At 46.0% G+C, this 15,068-nt stretch overlaps 1 protein-coding gene across 1 annotated transcript in view; it reads right to left on the bottom strand.

Moving 5' to 3' along the window:
* LOC141055944 (uncharacterized) overlaps window positions 1-15,068 on the bottom strand; it is a 183,907-nt gene that overhangs the window by 68,397 nt on the left and 100,442 nt on the right. Inside the window, 3 exon segments of the mRNA XM_073552642.1 lie at window positions 388-511; window positions 594-773; window positions 903-1,039. Of these exon segments, the coding sequence (XP_073408743.1) occupies window positions 388-511; window positions 594-773; window positions 903-1,039 (441 nt within the window).

Raw genomic sequence — 15,068 nt, 5'->3', positions numbered from 1 at the left:
GCCCCATCTCCAGCACAGGCCGCAAGCCACAGTCTTTTCTGCCAGCTGTGACTGCATGGAGGTGAGTGGGCAGGCAGCGGTGGGTCCGGCAGGGGGGATCCGGCGGCGGCGGGTCCAGCGGCAGGTCCAGCAGCAGCAGCGGTGGCGGGGGGGGGGTCCCGGCGGTGTCCTGCTAGTGGTACTGTGGAAGGGCCTGGTACCACCAGCGGGTGCCATATTGGAATACCCATCACATGGGTATTCCAATATGGTGGTCGGCGAACTTCCGATGCGGCACGGTGGATTGTGGGATTCGGGGACATCATGACGGAAGTTGATAACAGACAATTTAAGGCAATTATAGATACAGATAATTATAGGCAGTGTGCATTTAGTCCTGTCTATTACCTGGTGATGTGAGGGGCTGGGGATCCTCCATCATGACGTCCTTGTACAGATCTTTGTGTCCTTCTAAATACTCCCACTCCTTCATGGAGAAATAGACGGAAACATCCTGACACCTTATAGGAACCTGACACATACAGTGATACCGTCATCCCCTAATACCTTCATAGTGTTACTGTATAATGTCCCAGCATTCCCAGCAGTGTCACCTCTCCAGTCAGAAGCTCAGTCATCTTGTAGGCGAGTTCTAGGATCTTCTGGTCATTGATGTCCTCGTGTATCAGAGGGTGAGGTGGAGGACCCGTGATTGGGCTCAGGGGTCTTCCCCGTCCCTCAGACACAGGGTCCTGACAGCGCTCACTAGAGGTCTTCTTCACTACTGTGTAATCCTGGTTATGGAGAGACACATTAATAAATCTCACTACAGACATTTCCAGAGTCCTCACCTCTCCAGTTCTGTCCATCTGTTATTCCCATAGATAAGAATGATGTAATGTGACGCCATCAGAATCTCTCACCTCTCCAGTAAGCCGGAAGAGGATCTCTAGGGTGAGGTGTAATATCCTCTCCGCCATCTTCTCACTATTCCTTTCCATCCTTGATGGATCAATCATGGAAATCCTCTTATATAGAAAATTTCCAATATTATAGTCACCTGAATGGGAAAAAGATGAGCCTATGTAAAATCCTAAAGATTCCATGTAATAATACAATTACTGAAGACTTTATATCCAATCACTGACCGCAGAAATTATGCTAACATGTATTAACTATTATTTAAGTGTTCACCTGTTTCTTTTTGTTTGTTTTTATTGTTCACCATTGAGGCAATGGTTTGGGGTTTCCAGATATTTTTGGCCAATTTATCAACTGCAACTTTTTAAAAAGTCTCAAAATTTGCCACAAATAAACTCTAGTTCACCCCCCGAGCTACTTTATGTATCCTAGATATTTAGGTGTAAATTTTTTTTGCCATTAAGCAAAATGTGAGAATTTTTGCCTTAGGACATTTTCATTTTGCGCAAAATGAAAACTTGGGAACTCAGTTTTCTAGTACAGAGCCTGTAATATTAGCAGACTGGATGTGACTGAGGTCCTGTTGAAAATATTCAGTGTAGGGAAAACTCGTTTGCTTTCTACTTGAATCCCTTCTCTCCCTATGATGTATTTGCCTCTAAGGCCAGGATCATACGGCCATATAAAATTTTATTAACATTTCATGCAAAAAAACTTGGATGATTTTTTTCTCTCAAATCATTCGTGTGAAATCAATTTTTTACATCAGCACAATAATAATAATTAACAACACCATTTACAGTTTTCTATGTTAAAGAATTGTAATTTATCCTTAACCCCTTCACCCCCAAGGGTGGTTTGCACGTTCATGACCGGGCCAATTTTTACAATTCTGACCACTGTACCTTTATGAGGCCATAACTCTGGAACGCTTCCATGGATCCCGGTGATTCTGACAATGTTTTCTCGTGACATATTGTACTTCATGTTAGTGGTAAAATTTCATTCAAATAACTTGCGTTTATTTGTGAGAAAAACGGAAATTTGGCGAAAATTTTGAAAATTTCGCAATTTTCCAACTTGAATTTTTATGCCCTTAAATCACAAAGATACAGCACACAAAAAACTTGATAACTAACATTTCCCACATGTTTACTTTACATCAGCACAATTTTGGAACCAAAATTTTTTTTTGTTAGGAAGTTATAAGGGTTAAAAGTTGACCAGCGATTACTCATTTTTACAACACCATTTTATTTTTAGGACCACATCACATTTGAAGCCACTTTGAGGGGTTTATATGATAGAAAATACCCAAAAGTGACACCATTCTAAAAACTGCACCCCTTAAGGTGCTCAAAACCACATTCAAGAAGTTTATTAACCCTTTAGGTGCGTCACAGGAATTTTTTTGAATATTTAAAAAAAAAAAAATGAACATCTAACTTTTTTTCACAAAAAAAATACTTCAGGTTCAATTTTTTTTATTTTACCAAGGGTAACAGGAGAAATTGGACTGCAAAAGTTATTGTGCAATTTGTCCTGAGTACGCTGATACCTGATATGTGGGGGGGAACGACTGTTTCGGCGCATGGCAGAGCTGAGAATGGAAGGAGCGCCGTTTGACTTTTTCAATGCAAAATTGGCTGGAATTCAGATCGGACGCCATGTCACGTTTGGAGAGTCCCTGATGTACCTAAACAGTGGAAACCCCCTACAAGAGACACCATTTTGGAAACTAGACCCCCCAAGGAACTTATCTAGATATGTGGTGAGAACTTTGAACCCACAAGGGCTTTACAGAAGTTTATAACGTACAGCGGTACAATTAAAAAATCATATTTTTTCCACAAAAATGATCTTTTCAACCCAATTTTTATTTTCCCAAGGGTAACAGGACCCTAAAAGTTATTGTGCAATTTGTCCTGAGTACGCTGATACCCCACATGTGGGGGTAAACCACTATTTGGGCGCATGGCAGAGCTCGGAAGGGAAGCAGCGCCATTTGACGTTTTTGGCTGGAATTGAGATCGGACATCATGTCGCGATTGGAAAACCCCTGATGTACCAAAACAGTGGAAACCCCCACAAATGACCCCATTTTGGAAACGAGACCCCCTAAGGAACTTATCTAGATGTGTGGTGAGCACTTTGAACCCCCAAGGGCTTCACAGAAGTTTATAATGCCCGGGCATGAAAATAAAAAAATCGTATTTTTTCCACAAACATGATCAATTAGTCCCCAATTTTTTCATTTTCCCAAGGGTAACAGGAGAAATTGGACCCCAAAAGTTGTTGTCCAATTTGTCATGAGTACGCCGACACCCCATATGTGGGAGAAAACTACTGTATGGACACACGTTGGGGCTCGGAAGGGAAGCAGTGACGTTTTGGAATGCAGACTTTGATGGAATGGTCTGCGGGTGTCATGTGCGTTTGGAGAGCCCCTGATGTACCTAAACTATTGAAACTCCCCACAAGTGACCCCATTTTGGACACTAGACCCCCCACGGAACTTATCTAGATGTGTGGTGAGCACTTTGAACCCCCAAGTGCTTCACAGAAGTTTATAACGCTCGGACGTGAAAATAAAAAAATCATTTTTTTCCACAAAAATGATATTTTTGCCCCCAATTTTTTATTTTCCTAAGGGTAACAGGAGAATTTGGACCCCAAAAATTGTTTTGCAATTTGACCTGAGTAGGCTGATACCCTACATGTGGGGGTAAAACACTGTTTGGGCGCATGGCAGAGCTTGGAAGGGAAGGAGCACCATTTGACTTTTTCAACTCAGAATTGGCTGGAATTGAGATCAGACGCCATGTTGCATTTGGAGAGCCCCTGATGTGCCTAAACAGTGGAAACCCCAATTCTAACTCCAACCCGAACCCCAACACACCCCTAACCCTAATCTCAGCCCTAACCCTAGCCCTAACCCTAGCCCTACCCCTAACCCTAATGGAAAAATGGAAACAAATACATTTTTTTTATTTTATTATTTTCCCCTAACTAAGGGGGTGATAACGGGGGGTTTGATTTACTATTTATGGTGGTTTTTATATTTGGCAGCTGTCGCACGCTAAAAGACGCTTTTTATTGTAAAAATAGTTTTTGCATCACCACATATTGAGAGCTATAATTTTTCCGTATTTTGACCCACCGAGTTATGTGAGGTCTTATTTTTTGCGGGACGAGTTGACGTTTTTATTGGTACCATTTTCGGGCACGTGACATTTTTTGATCGCTTTTTATTCCGATTTTTGGGACGCAGAATGAACAAAAACCAGCGTTTCATGAATTTCTTTTGGGGGGGTGCGTTTACACCGTTCCACGTGCGATAAAATTGATAAAGTGGTTTTATTCTTCGGGTCAGTACGGTTACAGCGATACCTCATTTAGGTCGTTATTTTATGTTTTGTCGGTTTTATGCAATGAAAACTATTTTATATAAAAAATAATTATTTTGCATCGCTTTATTGTGCGAGCTATAACTTTTTTATTTTTTCGCTGATGATGCTGTGTGGAGGCTCGTTTTTTGCGGGACAAGATGACGTTTTCAGCGGTACATGGATATTTATATGCGTCTTTTTGATCGCGCGTTATTACACTTTTTGTTTGGCGGTATGATAATAAATCATTATTTTTTGCTTTGTTTTTTATTTTTATTTTTTAAGGGGTTCGCTAAAGGGGTTAACTAATGGGACAGTTTTATAGGGCGGGTCGTTACGGACGCGGCGATACCTATTATGTGTACTTTTATTGTTTTTTTATTTCCAAAAAATGGATTTATTGGGGGAATATTTTTTTTTTTTTTCTAATTTATTTGGCGATTTTTTTTAATTTATTTTAACACTTTTTTATATATTTTTTTTTAACTTTATTAAATAGTCCCAGGTGGGACATCACTGTCCTGTGACAGATCGCTGATCTGTCACATCACAGATCACTGTGACAGATCAGCGATCTGTCACAGGCAGTGCAGAAGGCTTCCTCATGCCTGCGCTTTGCAGGCACTGAGGAAGCCAGCTTCCTGCAGGCCCCCGTTGCCATCTTGGATTCGGGGGCCTGCAGGAAAGGAGCCCCCCGCAGCAGCGCAGCACATTGCGCTGCAGTGGGGGGCTCAGGGAAGCACGGAGGGAGCCCCCTCCCTGCCGATGCTTCCCTTTAACCCCCGGTACACCGCGATCATGTTTGATCGCGGTGTGCAAGGGGTTAACGTGTCGGGGGCGGTCCGTGACTGCCCCTGACACATTGTGCCGGGTGTCAGCTGTGATAATCAGCCGACACCCGGCCGCGATCAGCGGCGCTCACCACGTGGGCGCCGCTGATCGCGGTAGACGTACTATCCCGTCCATGGGCATAGGGGCCCGGGTCCCATGGACGGGATAGTACGTCTGATGTCAGGAAGGGGTTAAAGGGAATCTGTCACGTCATTTTTGCCCCATAAGCTGGGCCCACCACCATCAGTGGCTTATCTACAGCATTCTGTAATGCTGCAGATAAGCCCCCCCCCCGATGTAACCTGAAAGATAGGAAAAACAAGTTAGATTACTTTATCTGCCCTGTTGAGAGGTCCGGCGCCTGCGCACTGCAGTACTTTATTCTGCTCTTAACAAGGCAGATAAAGTATGCCTGCGCAGGAGCCGCGGCAGAAGTAAGGAGGACGTCATCGCTAGAAGATGGGAGGCACCGGACCGGACCGCGACACCCACCGCATCGGACCGCGCCCCCCGGTGAGTATAATCTAACTCGTTTTTCTTATCTTTCAGGTTACATCGGGGGGCTTATCTACAGCATTACAGAATGTTGTAGATAAGCCCCTGATGGCTGTGCCCGCATCTTATAGGCCAAAAATGGGGTGACAGATTCCCGTTAAAAAATGGATCTTGGTGGGGCGTGGCCAGCTGCCACGGGAGCAAGACGTGTCTCCTCAGAGCTCTGCTTGCTGTGAGAGAAATTCTATCATTTATTTCACTTTTGGTGGCCAATCTGAATAACAGGAGGTCTCCTGACAGAATACAAAGACCAGAGAGGCTAAATTTAGAAGAGTGCCTTGATCCTCTCAGACACAGAACCGAGGGAGATAGCTGAAGCCTTAGGCCTGTTTCACACATCCGTTTTTCACCATCAGTCAAAACCCGCCGTTTTGCAAAAAAAAACGGAACCGTAATTTTTCTTGGCGGATCCGTTTTTCCCCATTGACTTGCATTATCGGCAGATTTTGACTGATGGTCGTCCGTTGCATCCGTATTTTCGCGGATCCGCCAAAATTGTTGCGTCCGCTGGCATCACCAGACGGATAATGCAACTTTTTTTTGTTGCCGGATCCGCATTCTTGCCTTTTGCTACATATTTAACCCTAAATCCTGTCCGGCTGCTGGAAAAAATCTCTCTCTCTCCTTACCGCGGCCACAAATCTCCCGCGACATTACCCGACAACCAATCTCTCCTCGCGACATCACCCAGTCCCCGCGGGATCTCTTCCCGCGACATATTCTCTCCCCGCGTCATCCTCCAATTCCCGCGACTTCCTCCAATTCCCGCGCCAATGCCCAGTCGCCGCGGGATCTCTCCTCTAATCCCCACGAGATGCCGGCTCCCGGATACCGCTACATCGCCTGTATTTATTTTTTTTCCCACGCGCGGTTCCTTTAAAATTCACATTTCGGCGGATCTCATCGCACCAACGGTCCGGTGGCTCCCATTGGTGTTTCATCGCCCACGGATCCGTTATCCGCCATTTTAGCGGCTGCCAACGCACAGGAAAAACGTAAGTGTGAAACAGGCCTAACGGAGGTGCTTCCCGCCCGCCATCTTGCCTCCTGGGAGACGGTTCTCTCTCACGCTGTGGGACTGCCGGGAGCCCGAGGAAGAACACAAGAGAGACTTCACCCTCCTATCTGGACGGCGCTGTGGTGAGTCCTTATACAGATGCGCTGCGGGTCCGGGGACGCTGAGGAGATCTGGGGCCGCCTGGGGACCGATCAGCGAGGCTCCCGTTTCCCTCCATTACCTAATTCCCCGCTCCCTCACTTACCGACGTCACGACGAGTTCAGTGACTGGAGAAGCTGCAGCGGCGATCCTCGTGGACGGACACGGGGGAACGCTCCCTGAGGCGATTGTACATCGCGGACGAGGTGGAGGAGGGGGGTCTTGTGGTCGGCCCTGGGACCTGAAGGAGTCGCTCACCGCCTGCCGGCTTGCACCGACAGATGATTTTCACCTCGCTGACAGCTAGAAGTCATAAAGGTGGGAGCGCTCCTCTGACTCTCCTTCTCATACCATTATCACACAGCTCTGGGCTCAGACTTGAGGCATTACAGCATTAAATATAGTACGCTGGGCCTTTGGTGGGTTGATTCAGACTGACCCAGCAGGGTCCAACAGTACCCCCCCCCCCCTTCAGTGGATATAGAAACAAAGCCACCATTTTCTCTCTCTTTTTAAGCATTGAGCTCACTTTTGGTTGTGGAGCTCCATCTACTGTTCACGTTTGAGTACTTTCATAGGTTTCTTTATTCTTCAAATACATTAACCAGATAGTTGCACCCGCCTAAATTCAGAATGATGCTTACTACATAGAAATGACTGCTTAACCATACTGGAATGCCCAAATAGTGACAAGAGATTGCCCGTATACATTCGCTTTCATAATGGTTAGCACACAGAAGGGACGGGCGAAAAGTTTAATAAGAAATACTGGAGAAAATCTGAAACCAACCCCCCGGGGAGAACTAGAGAAATTCCTAACAAAAAAAACAAGATCATTGTGGCCCTCAGATAATCTACAGGATTCTAAGATGGATTCTGCTCAACTGCCAGAAACTTCAGATATAAGCCAGGATGAGTCAGAGGGTGAATCTGACAAGGGTGATCGGGTTCCCATCTCACGGAATTTTATGAAGAGGCTTTTGGTGGATAGTATGAAACCCTTGACCAAGGAGATCGCAGGCCTAAGATCGGACATGAAACATATAGGCCACAGAGTTGAGGCGTTAGAAAGCTCCCAGACTGAACTGATTGAAGCATCTAACTCACTAGGCGATCATCTGCTTGCTCATCAAAAACAACTCAACTCCGTCTTCCTTGCAATAGAGGTCCAGGAGAACAGGAGCAGAAGGAAAAATATACGATTGAGAGGGATCCCGGAATCTTTTGCCCCGGAGTCTCTCAATAAAGTCTCCAAGGAGATCTTCTCGGCTATTCTGGGTCAGGACCGGGCAGATAACATCATTATTGAAAGGGTCCATAGAGCTCAGAGACCGAAGCCCAGGCCCTCTGAGCCTCCGAGGGATATACAGTAATTTGTGGACTCCTTAATTATCTTGACACTGCAGCAATACTAATGGGAGCCAGAGAGCACTCCCCCCTGAATTATGGAGATACCACTATTCAAATCTTCCAGGACATTTCTCCCCCTACACTGGCCAAGAGGAGAACGCTGAAGCCTCTAACAGATGCACTAGTGGCCAACGGCTATTTCCGTATGGTATAGGGATCATTAAAGAGGGTCGCCAGTTGACCATCCGGACCCCAGAGGACTTGGAGAACTTAAGGGAAATACTAAAAATGGAGCCTATACCAGTCCCTTCTTGGTTGCCCCTAGATTTGATACCAGACAATCTGAAATTAGCAAGAATCCCGAAGATTGCTAGACCAGCGGATTGGTCTGTCAAAAAGAAAACTGCTTCTCCGAAAGTCAAGAAGACCTCTTCCAAACATAATTTAACCTGAGCTGCCACAGAACTCTTTGAAACAGATTTCATGAGGGGACTCAGGGACCACCTGGGTTCTGTTAGTCAAATTTTTCAATTTTTTCCTGTTGTCCTTAACCCCTTCCCGACCAATGATGCCACATAGGCGTCATGAAAACTGGTGGCAATCTGACCAGTGACGCCTATGTGGCGTCATGACTTTAAAGCCCCCCTGCGGGTCGGGTGACCGGGGTCACTAAAAGGTCACTCGACCTGCAGATACAGGGGGCTTTGTTCTTCACCACAGGTGGCGTGGCTTTGCCCCCACTTGGCTACGATCGCTCTGATTGGCTGTTAAAAGTGAAACAGCCAATCAGAGCGATAGTAATATTTCATCAATGAAAACATTACAATCCAGCCATGGCCGATGAGACTGTGATCTGCCCCCCCCATGACTCACGGGGCCGATCAGCCCCCGATACAGACTGACGGCGGCAATGAGCCGCCGCCGTCAATCATCAGCTCCCCTCCCCGTTCTCTAGGTTCCCCCCACCTTCCGCCCCCCCCCCCACCCCCACCCACCCGGTACCTCCGATGTCCCGCGGTCCTGCGTCATGGGCGCCGCCATCTTTAAAAATGGCGGGCGCATGCGCAGTGCGCCCGCGGGCTGCAGATTCATTCATTCATTTTGATCACTGTGATAAACTCTCACAGTGATCAAAATAGAATGAAAAGTAAATAAACCCCCCGTTTATCACCCCCATAGGCAGGAACAACTAATAAAATAAAGAAATTATTTTTATTTTTCCATTAGGGTTAGGTTTAGGGTTGGAAATAGGGCTAGGGTTGGAATTAGGGTTAGGGTTAGAACTAGGTTTAGGGTTGGAATTAGGGTTAGAGTTGGAATTAGGGTTGGAATTAGGGATAGTGGTGTGTTGGGGTTAGGGTAATAGTTAGGGTTGGGATTAGGGTTAGGGCTGTGGTTAGGGGTGTGTTGGGGTTAGGGTTGGAGTTAGAATTGAGGGGTTTCCACTGTTTAGGCACATCAGGGGATCTCCAAACGCGACATGGTGCAACCATTGATTCCAGCCAATTTTGCGTTCAAAAAGTCAAACGGTGCTCCCTCCCTTCCAAGCCCCGATGTGTGCCCAAACAGTGGTTTACCCCAACATATGGGGTATGAGCGTACTCAGGAAAAATTGCACAACAACTTTGAGGTCTAATATATCCTGTTACCCTTAGGCAAATAAAAAATTAGGGGCTAAAAAATTAATTTTGTGGAAAAAAAATGATTTTTTTATTTTCACGTCTCTGCGTTATAAACTTCTGTGAAGCACTTGGGGGTTCAAAGTGCTCACCAAACATCTAGATAAATTCCTTGGGGGGGGTCTAGTTTCCAAAGTGGGGTCACTTGTGGGGGGGTTCCACAGTTTAGACACACCAGGGGCTCTGCAAATGTAACATGACGCCCGCATACCATTCCATCAAAGTCAGCATTTCATAATGTCACTACTTCCCTTCCGAGCCACGACATGTGCCCAAACAGTGGTCCCCACCCACATATGGGGTACCAGCGTACTCAGGACAAACTGGACAACAACTTTTGGGGTCCAATTTATCCTGTTACCATTGTGGAAAAAAAATTGCTGGCTAAAAATCTTTTTTTGAGGAGAAAAAAATGATTTTTTATTTTCACGGCTCTGCGATATAAACTTCTGTGAAGCACTTGGGGGTTCAAGGTGCTCACCGAACATCTAGATAAGTTCCTTGGGGGGGTCTAGTTTCCAAAATGGGGTCATTTGTGGGGGTGCTCCAATGTTTAGGCACACAGGGGCTCTCCAAACACGACATTGTGTCCACTAACGATTAGAGGTACCGTATTTTTCGCTTTATAAGACGCACTTTTGTTCCCCCAAATTTTGGGGGAAAGTAGGGGGTGCGTCTTATAATCCGAATATACGGGGGAGGGGGTGTATATATATATATGTACTGCAGGGTCCAGGGGAGGTGGGGGCAGCTTTGGAGCGGTGCTGTGAGCTGGTAAAAGCTGCCGAAGGGAGCCTTTGATCTCCTGCTCCCGCTCATATAATATGCACTGCCGCTGTCCATCACCATGGTGCTGAAACCGCACCACGGTGACTGGCTGGGGGAGCGGTGCATATTATAGCTGCCTGCGCCCTCCTTTGATCGCACATGATCCCCTGTGTTAGATATCGCCCCCATGCTGCTGCCCATAGTAAAATAAAAAACTCTTTCCTTACCTCCTCCAGCGCTGATCTCCCGGTGTCTCTGCTGCTGCTGTCATCAGCACTCTGCTGTGCTGATCACATGACCGGCTCTGAGAACCAGGAAGTGGAGGAGGAGCTCAACCACACTGAGGGAGACACGAGGAGGGACAGCGCTGAGAAGGTAAGGAAAGAGTTTATTTTACTAAAAGCAGCAGCATGGAGGCGATATCTAACACAGGGTGATGTGTGGCAGCCACAGGGGGGCCAGTGTGCCAGCCACAGGGGGGCCAGTGTGCCAGCCACAGGGGGGCCAGTGTGCCAGCCACAGGGTGATGTGTGCCAGCCACAGGGGGCCAGTGTGCCAGCCACAGGGTGATGTGTGCCAGCCACAGGGGGGCCAGTGTGCCAGCCACAGGGTGATGTGTGCCAGCCACTGGGGGCCGTGTGCCAGCCACAGGGTGATGTGTGCCAGCCACAGGGGGGCCAGTGTGCCAGCCACAGGGGGCCAGTGTGCCAGCCACAGGGTGATGTGTGCCAGCCACAGGGGGGCCAGTGTGCCAGCCACAGGGGGGCCAGTGTGCCAGCCACAGGGGGCCAGTGTGCCAGCCACAGGGGGCCAGTGTGCCAGCCACAGGGTGATGTGTGCCAGCCACTGGGGGCCGTGTGCCAGCCACAGGGTGATGTGTGCCAGCCACAGGGTGATGTGTGCCAGCCACAGGGGGGTCAGTGTGCCAGCCACAGGGGGGCCAGTGTGCCAGCCACAGGGTGATGTGTGCCAGCCACTGGGGGCCGTGTGCCAGCCACAGGGTGATGTGTGCCAGCCACAGGGGGGCCAGTGTGCCAGCCACAGGGGGGCCAGTGTGCCAGCCACAGGGTGATGTGTGCCAGCCACAGGGGGCCAGTGTGCCAGCCACAGGGTGATGTGTGCCAGCCACAGGGGCCAGTGTGCCAGCCACAGGGTGATGTGTGCCAGCCACAGGGGGCCCGTGTGCCAGCACAAGGGGGCTATATTCAATACAAGGTGGCCATATCCAGATTAAGGGGGCTAATTTTAGGGTGGGGGGGCTATGAGGGACATATACCCTATATGATTTGTTAGACGGACACTGGCATTATAAGACGGACCCCATTTATTAAAAAATTCTCTATTCCTTCACCACATTTGGGGGTGCGTCTTATAATCAGGTGCGTCTTATAAAGCGAAAAATACGGTAATTTTCATTTCAAAAAGTCAAATGGTTCTCCTTCCCTTCTGAGCCCTGCCGTGTGCCCAAACAGTGGTTCCCTCCCACATATGGGGTACTAGCGTACTCAGGACAAACTGGACAACAACTTTTGGGGTCCAATTTCTCCTGTTACCCTTGTGAAAATAAAAAATAGCGTGCTAAAAAATCATTTTTGAGGAAAAAAAATATTTTTTTTATTTTCACTGCTCTGCGTTATAAACTTCTGTGAAGCACCTGGGGGTTCAAAGTGCTCACGACACATCTAGATAAGTTCCATAAGGGGTCTAGTTTCCAAAATGGTATCACTTGTGGGGGTTTTTCACTGTTTAAGTACATCAGGGGCTCTCCAAACGCGACAAGGTGTCCGATAACGATTGGTGCTAATTTTCCATTCAAAAAGTCAAATAGCGCTCCTTCCCTTCCGGCCCTGCCGTGCGCCCAAACAGTGGTTTATGACCACATATGAGGCATCGGTGTACTCAGGAGAAATTGCCCAACAAATTTTAGCATCCATTTTATCCTGTTGCCCATGTGAAAATGAAAAAACTGAGGCTAAAATTTGTGAAAAAAAAGTACTTTTTTTTTTACCGATCAATTTGTGAAGCACCTGGGGGTTCGAACTGATCACTATGCATGTAGATAAGTTCCTTGGGGGGGGGGTCTAGTTTCCAAAATGGGGTCACTTGTGGGGGAGCTCCAATGTTTAGGCGCACAGAGGCTCTCCAAAAGTGACATGGCAACCGCTAAATATTGCAGCATGTTTTCCATTCAAAAAGTCAAATGGCGCTCCTTCCCTTCTGAGCCCTGCCGTACGCCCAAACAGTGGTTTATGACCACATATGAGGTATCAGTGTACTCAGAAGAAATTGCCCAACAAATTTTAGGATCCATTTTATCCTTTTGCCCATGTGAAAATGAAAAAATTGATGATAAAAGAAAATTTTTGTTGGAAAAATTAAAATGTCCATTTTTTCTTTCCACGTTGCTTTAGTTCCTGTGAAACACCTGAAGGGTTAATAATCTTCTTGAATGTAGTTTTGAGTAGCTTGATGGGTGCAGTTTTTAGAATGGTGTCACTTTTGGGTATTTTCTGCCATATAGACCCCTCAAAGTGACTTCAAATGCCAGGTGGTCCCTAAAAAAAATGGTTTTCTAAATTTTGTTGTAAAAATGAGAAATCACTGGTCAACTTTTAACCCTTATAACTTAATAACAAAAAAAAAAAATTTGTTTCCAAAATTGTGCTGATGTAAAATAGACATGTGGGAAATGTTATTTAGTAACCACTTTGTGTCACATAACTCTCTTGTTTTTACAGAATAAAAATTCAAAATTTGAAAATTGCGAAATTTTCTAAATTTTTGCCAAATTTCTGATTTTTTCACAAATAAACGCAAGAATTATCTACCTAAATTTACCACTAACATGAAGCCCAATATGTTACGAAAAAACAGTCTCAGAATCGCTACGATCCGTTGAAGCATTCCTGAGTTATTACCTCATAAAGGGACACTGGTCAGAATTGCAAAAAGTGGCCTGGTCATTAAGGTCAAAATAGGCTTGGTCATGAAGGGGTTAATTCTCTGATACAAAATCATACTGGTTAGCAGATGTTTTTCTAAATGTACTTTGATTGATCTTTTATAATTATTCTAAGTCACTGTTTGGGCCCACTATGTCTCGTCTTCAAAATAGGGTTTTTACTACTCCCCCTGCTGAAGATGAGAAAGTTTTTGCTAATAGTTTTGTATTGACTTTGATGTTGTATTTTCACAGGTGCTGAATGACGGCGATAGATTTTTATGTTAGCTATGTCGGGAATTGAACAGGCTTCGGGAGGCTCGATCACCGTGGCCTCCTTTAACGTGAAAGGTATCAATGTTCCAGCAAAGCGTAGCCAAATTCTCTCTCTGCTAAGGAAAAATCAAGCACAGGTACTATTATTCCAGGAGACACATTTTAAGGCAGGCAGAGCACCAAACACATCCTTTTCTCCATACCCAATTTGGTATAATAGTTGCTCCCAATCATCCTCAAAAGGGGTTAGTATTGCATTAAAGAAGGGACTGCCCTTCACCCTGAAGGACTACCTCACTGATGCAGAGGGAAGATACGTTTTTGTAAAAGGATTCCTAGCCAACACATTAATTACTTTTGGGAATCTCTATGCTCCAAATACTGGACAAGTGAGATGGCTGTCTAAGACGTTGGACACTCTGGCGCTGTTCAAGGAAGGCCTCTTGGCACTGGGGGGGTGATTTTAACCTAACCCTTCACCCGAAACTAGATGTATCTAATGGCAAATCCTCTATTCCAAAAAATGAGAGGAGAGTCTTTTTTAATAAATTAAATTCATTAGGCCTGATTGATCCATGGAGAATTGCCCATCCTTCCACAAAAGATTACACCTTCTATTCAAATCCACACAATTCCTATCACAGATTAGATTATCTTCTGATTCAAACCTCAGCTGTCTCACTGATTCTAGACACTTCTATAGGCCCCATTACACTTTCGGACCATGCACTGATTTTCATGAAATTTAGAATTGCTTCGATGCCCCGGCCTGCACCAACCTGGCGGTTGAACGAGTCGCTTTTGGGGAAACCGGAGCATTTGCTCCAACTAAATTTTCATATTGCTAGATTCTTTAGAGAGAACACACTAGATGGAGAAGTCAACCCCATAATTTGGGAAACACATAAGGCGGTCCTCAGGGGAGAGCTGATTGCATTAGGGGCTCATGTGAAACAAGAAAGAGAGAAAGAAATTTCTTCTCTCCTGCACCAAATCAGCACATTGGAAAGGATACACAAAACAGGGAGGGCCAACCGTAACGTTACAGATTTATCCACCCTGCGTTGTAAACTCAAAGATCTACTCAACTTAAACTCTGCTAAAGTATTTGCCCGGTGTAGACAAAAGGTTTACATGCATGGGAACAAAGGGAGTAAACTTACAATCCGATTACTAAAGAAACAAAGAGAGAAACACTTTATCAAACAGATAGATATGAGTG

Source organism: Dendrobates tinctorius, unplaced genomic scaffold, assembly GCF_039654945.1.
Source record: "Dendrobates tinctorius isolate UK_male_01 unplaced genomic scaffold, ASM3965494v1 ptg000192l, whole genome shotgun sequence".
In the NCBI taxonomy this organism is placed as follows: Eukaryota; Metazoa; Chordata; class Amphibia; order Anura; family Dendrobatidae; genus Dendrobates; species Dendrobates tinctorius.
The sequence above is the reverse complement of the archived record's forward strand: the minus strand, read 5'-3'. Positions and strand labels throughout refer to the sequence as shown.